This window comes from Nanorana parkeri, unplaced genomic scaffold (assembly GCF_000935625.1).
Source record: "Nanorana parkeri isolate BGI_ZX_2015 unplaced genomic scaffold, ASM93562v1 scaffold2184, whole genome shotgun sequence".
Lineage (NCBI taxonomy): Eukaryota > Metazoa > Chordata > Amphibia > Anura > Dicroglossidae > Nanorana > Nanorana parkeri.
The window spans coordinates 169,196-173,701 of NW_017308452.1; the positions used below are offsets into that span (position 1 = coordinate 169,196).

Consider the following 4,506-nt stretch of genomic DNA (forward strand, 5'->3'; position numbering starts at 1 on the left):
AGATTCCCCCCTCCCCTCTCCGATCCTCCAGCGCTGACTGGCGGAAAGGACGGGGGAGGGGGCGGGTACAGCTGGCTCTGCCTCTAGATAGGAAGAGCCAGCTGTCAATCACGCAGCTGGGTGGATCTCAACGCTTATGTCAGGATCCGGCCCGGCTGCGGCGTCTCAGTATACCTGAGCTTTGGGTGACGGGAGGACGCTAGTTTGTGTCCTCCAGTTCCCTTAGGAGAACTATGGGGAAAAACACTGACCCCATAGTTCTCCTAAGTGTCAAGGGAGGACACAAACTAGCGTCCTCCCGTTACCCTAAGCTCAGTATATAGGGAGCTACAGCTCGAGGTATACTGAGACGCCGGAGCGGATCCCGACTTAGAAGTCGGGATCTGCCCAGCTGTGTGACAGCTGGCTCCGCCTATTTAGAGGCAGAGCCAGCTGTACCCGCCCCCTCCCCGTCCGTTCCGCCAGTCAGCGCAGGCAGATCGGAGCGGGGAGAGGGGAACCCAGCCTCTCCCCCTGTAACGGCAGAGAGCCGTGACAGGATCGAGAGGTGAGCGAACGCCGGTATGTGTTCTCTCACCTCCCGATATACTGAGCCGACCTGTGACAGTCTCATTGTCACAGGTCGGCTAGAACTACGAGGTGAGTGAAAATCACCCCCCACTCCCCCCTCATAGTTCTCCTTTAAAGTATCATCTGAGATTTTAGCGATTGGGTTTACTTGAATGTTTGCGAATACAAAGTAAATATTTATTTCTCAGTGAAGTAACTGTTTGTATACACAGACGTGAGCAGGATGCAACAATGTCATTATTTATTAAATAAAGCCAAACACTTCATCAGCAGCAAGTAGAACAATTCCCCATCTGACAAAGCGGGTGATTAAGGAGACGAAGAGTCATGTCGAAGTATGTAGAAGCCCCCCATAGCACCGGGCCTGCCTATAAACTGTGCTGACTGATCCCAACAGCTGTGTGCTCCAAGACTTGTCCGGCCCCTTCCCCGATCCCAGCCAAAAATCCCTGACAGACACACGCCAGTAGATGAGAGGTCCCTGCATAGTATAGGAGAAGCCCGAGACCCCCCGTAAAGACTCAGAGACCCCCAGGATCCAAACACCACCACCACCACCATGCAGGAACTTAAAGCCCTGAAGATCCGGATCGCCTTCTTTATCACCCTGATTGGGGTGTCCCTGATGCTGGCCGCCGTTATGAGCAACCACTGGGCGGTCATGAGCCCGAAGGTGGACGATTTCACCCAGCCCTGCGAGGTGGCCCACTTCGGCCTGTGGAAACTGTGCACCAAGCAGATCTTAGTGGTGGGGAACGACGTAGAAAGCACACTGTGCGGTCCGCTCAGTCTTCCCGGAGGTAGGTTCTCTTTATTTACACTATGGATACATTGAGATGTCTGCAGGGGATATTTCCAATACAAGCTGTTATGCGAGTCGTCTCCGACTGGGAGCGATGGGCATTGGGTTGGACCACCAGAGAGCACGCTATGCTCCCAGCTCCCAACACCAAAGTCAGACCGTGTCCTCTTATTGAGTGATTTATAATGAGAAGGCTGCTAGTGTCACTTCCCATTGCGATTAGTGATGGTCTCGGGCATGTCCGCAGCTCCACGCGCCGAGCCCGCCAGGAAGCTGACAGCGCCAATCACAGGCACTGAGACATTGCTCGATCTCTGCAGCTGCGGACAGGGATAATGTCTCAGTACCTGTGATTTGCGCTGCGGCGCTGTCAGCTTCCCGTCACGTGGAGCTGCGAACACGCCCCAGAGCCCATCACTAATTGCGATCACTATAAAAGCTGGCCACACACGTTACAATTAAGTTCTACAATCTTCTTTACATAGTAACAAATAGGCACCTGATTAGATATATTCACAAGACTCGGACTACATGCGAGTCGGGGGATTAAAGTGACATTCTCAGATTTTGTAACATAAACCAATACTGTAATGTGCGCCTTACTGTAATCCATGGTAGTTTCCCTTCTCTTTGCTGCTCTTCCTTTTAAATCCTCATGTCTTCTCATGCTGGGGGAGAACTTCCCTTTGCGGCTGAGTGCCTCTTCCTGTAGTGCTGGCTCAGGTTGTGAACCTTCACACAGACACCGTGTATCCATTCCAGAGACAAGGCAGTCTGCTGCAAAACAGAAGTTCTCCCCCAGCATGAGAAGACATGAGGATTTAAAAGGAAGAGCAGCAAAGAGAAGGGAAACAACCATGGATTACAGTAAGGAGCACATTACAGAAATTGTTTTATGTTACAAAATCTGAGGGTTTCATGTCACTTTAAAACCAACCCAAAAGATGGCCATCTACATCCCAGATAGCGAGGATAACTTGCCACAGACTTGTGTCCGGGTTACATTGTAATTCTTTCTAACTTGCTGCGCACATCCCCGGCAGGTTGTAGACTCGCAGAACACTCGCAGCAGCACAAGTTCTAGGCGACACTTTTTGAATTTGTAGCAAATGTGCTCGGCAAGTCTCCAGCAAGAGTCCTGCAGGTGTTAGCGAGAGCGCTGCCAGTGTACACAGCACTGCTACAAAGTACATTGATCTGGAGACTTGCCATGCAGACTGGCTGTAATTGCGCAACACAATGGTGAAGCTCGGCAAGTCCAGCAAATAGTTTAGCAAGTCATCATCAAACTTGCAGCTCAATTGCTCGCTATCTGGGATATCTACATGTATCCAACTAACAATGAATCGAGTCTTTGTGTCCACTGAGCTATACATGATACATGAGCTCCACGATAGAAAACACACACACAACAATCCCCGGGCTTCCTTATAAGGGCTTGCTCACACCAAATGCAGACCAGCATGAGTTTCTGCACACGCACTGCTGTGGGTTGTGCCGCGTTTTTTTAGTTTAAAATGGGCTTTCGGTGCGTTAAAGGGCGTTTGCATGCATTTTTTTATGTCTTTACATGCGTTCCAGAGCAGGTAAAATAGGGCCTGCTGCAGTTGTTTTTTTTACATGCTCTGGAACTGAACGCTGCGCTGTGAACTAGAGCCCAAAATACCATTGGAATACATTGGACGCAGTTTTGCTCCGGTCTGTAACTGCTCCGCTCCTGGAACGCGCTCGGTGTGAACAAGGCCTAAGGCCCCATTCACACTGAGCGATTTACCGCGCGATATCGCGGATATTTACCGCGCGATATCGCTCTCCAATGCATGTCAATGGGGCTCTGTCCGTTGCTGTCGCGGGTCGTGCGTCGCTACAGCAGGACCCTTTTTGGAGCGGATTTTGTCGCGATTCTAGGTTGCTCAATGGAACCATTTGCGCGATATGGCGCAGCACACGCGCGATTTGCGAATCGCTCAGTGTGAATGGGGCCTTATAGTCTATATCTCCGAATGTGAATATCGTCATCATTTCTGATCTCCGGACTCCCTCCATCTTGTAAAGCGAGAGTCTACCCGAGACATCCGTACAACTGTATCCAATCAGGGAGATCTGTGTACTTCATAACTGTCAGCAGATCTTACGGAGCAGATTGTACAACCAGATTGTACAGGGTGTGTCCAGCCTCGGGAGCAGATCTGTGTCCATGCCGTCAGCATTCCAATGGCGGATATTGACTGTTAGCTCTTCGGGACAAAACTCTTCATATTTCCTGTTTTCCGGTTTCATCTATCATTTGTCTGCAACGGGAACTGTCTCGTATTTCCCCGTAGCCAATCAGATTCGGGCTGTTTTCCAAATGCCACATTTCAGAGCCTGTGTGAAAGTGGAGGCAGTGACGAAACACAGACAGTTCATATTGCAGACAAGCGGGGAAATGAGGCTGAACTAAAGCTGCCCATACACCTTGCGATCATCGGACGGCGCTTTTCGTTCCGACGATCGAACCGTCGCACGATTTTCGTACAGCGGCCCCATCCTCCCCCGATTATCGCAAGGTCGAATCAGCGGTAATTAACAGAACAGCATCTGGACGAATTGCAGTAAATCGACCGCGCGTATTTTAGCCTGCGCATGAGCAGTAGTGATGGGTTTGGGCGTGTTCGTGCCGAGCCCGCCAGGAAGCTGACTGAGCGCTAATCACAGGCACAAGGACATGTTCCTGGTCCGCAGCTGCAGAGATCGGTAAATGTCTCAGTGCCAGTGATTGGCGCTGCGGCGCTGTCAGCTTCCTGGCGGGCTCGGCACGGGAGCGGCGAACACGCCCGAGCCCATCACTAATGTGCAGTGTAAATCGTACAAATGTTGACGTACGGAAAAACGCCACCAACCTTGCGAAAGTCGTACGATCGACCGAAGTTTTCTAACCCGCTGGTTAGTCAGAAGTCGATGGATGGTACAGTATTTGCGGTTGTACGCCGCCCATCAACCGCACGAATATCGGACGAAAAAAGCGATCGCATACGCAAATCTTCCGATATTGGTAAGGTGTATGGGCAGCTTTACAGAAAACAGAATGCGTACTGTGATCGGGTCGGGAACCCTGAAAATGTAACTATTTGTGTGAATAAAAATGTATCCCA

The 4,506-nt window shown here is 50.8% G+C and overlaps 1 protein-coding gene across 1 annotated transcript in view; it reads left to right on the forward strand.

Annotated features, from left to right (window-relative positions):
- The first annotated feature begins 1,098 nt into the window (after positions 1-1,098).
- The window catches only part of CACNG1 (calcium voltage-gated channel auxiliary subunit gamma 1), a 13,688-nt gene continuing 10,280 nt past the window's right edge, over positions 1,099-4,506 (forward strand). The window contains exon 1 of the mRNA XM_018572954.1: positions 1,099-1,370. Coding sequence (XP_018428456.1) covers positions 1,130-1,370 — 241 coding nt within the window. The 5' untranslated portion in view covers positions 1,099-1,129. The remainder of the gene's footprint in view (positions 1,371-4,506) is intronic.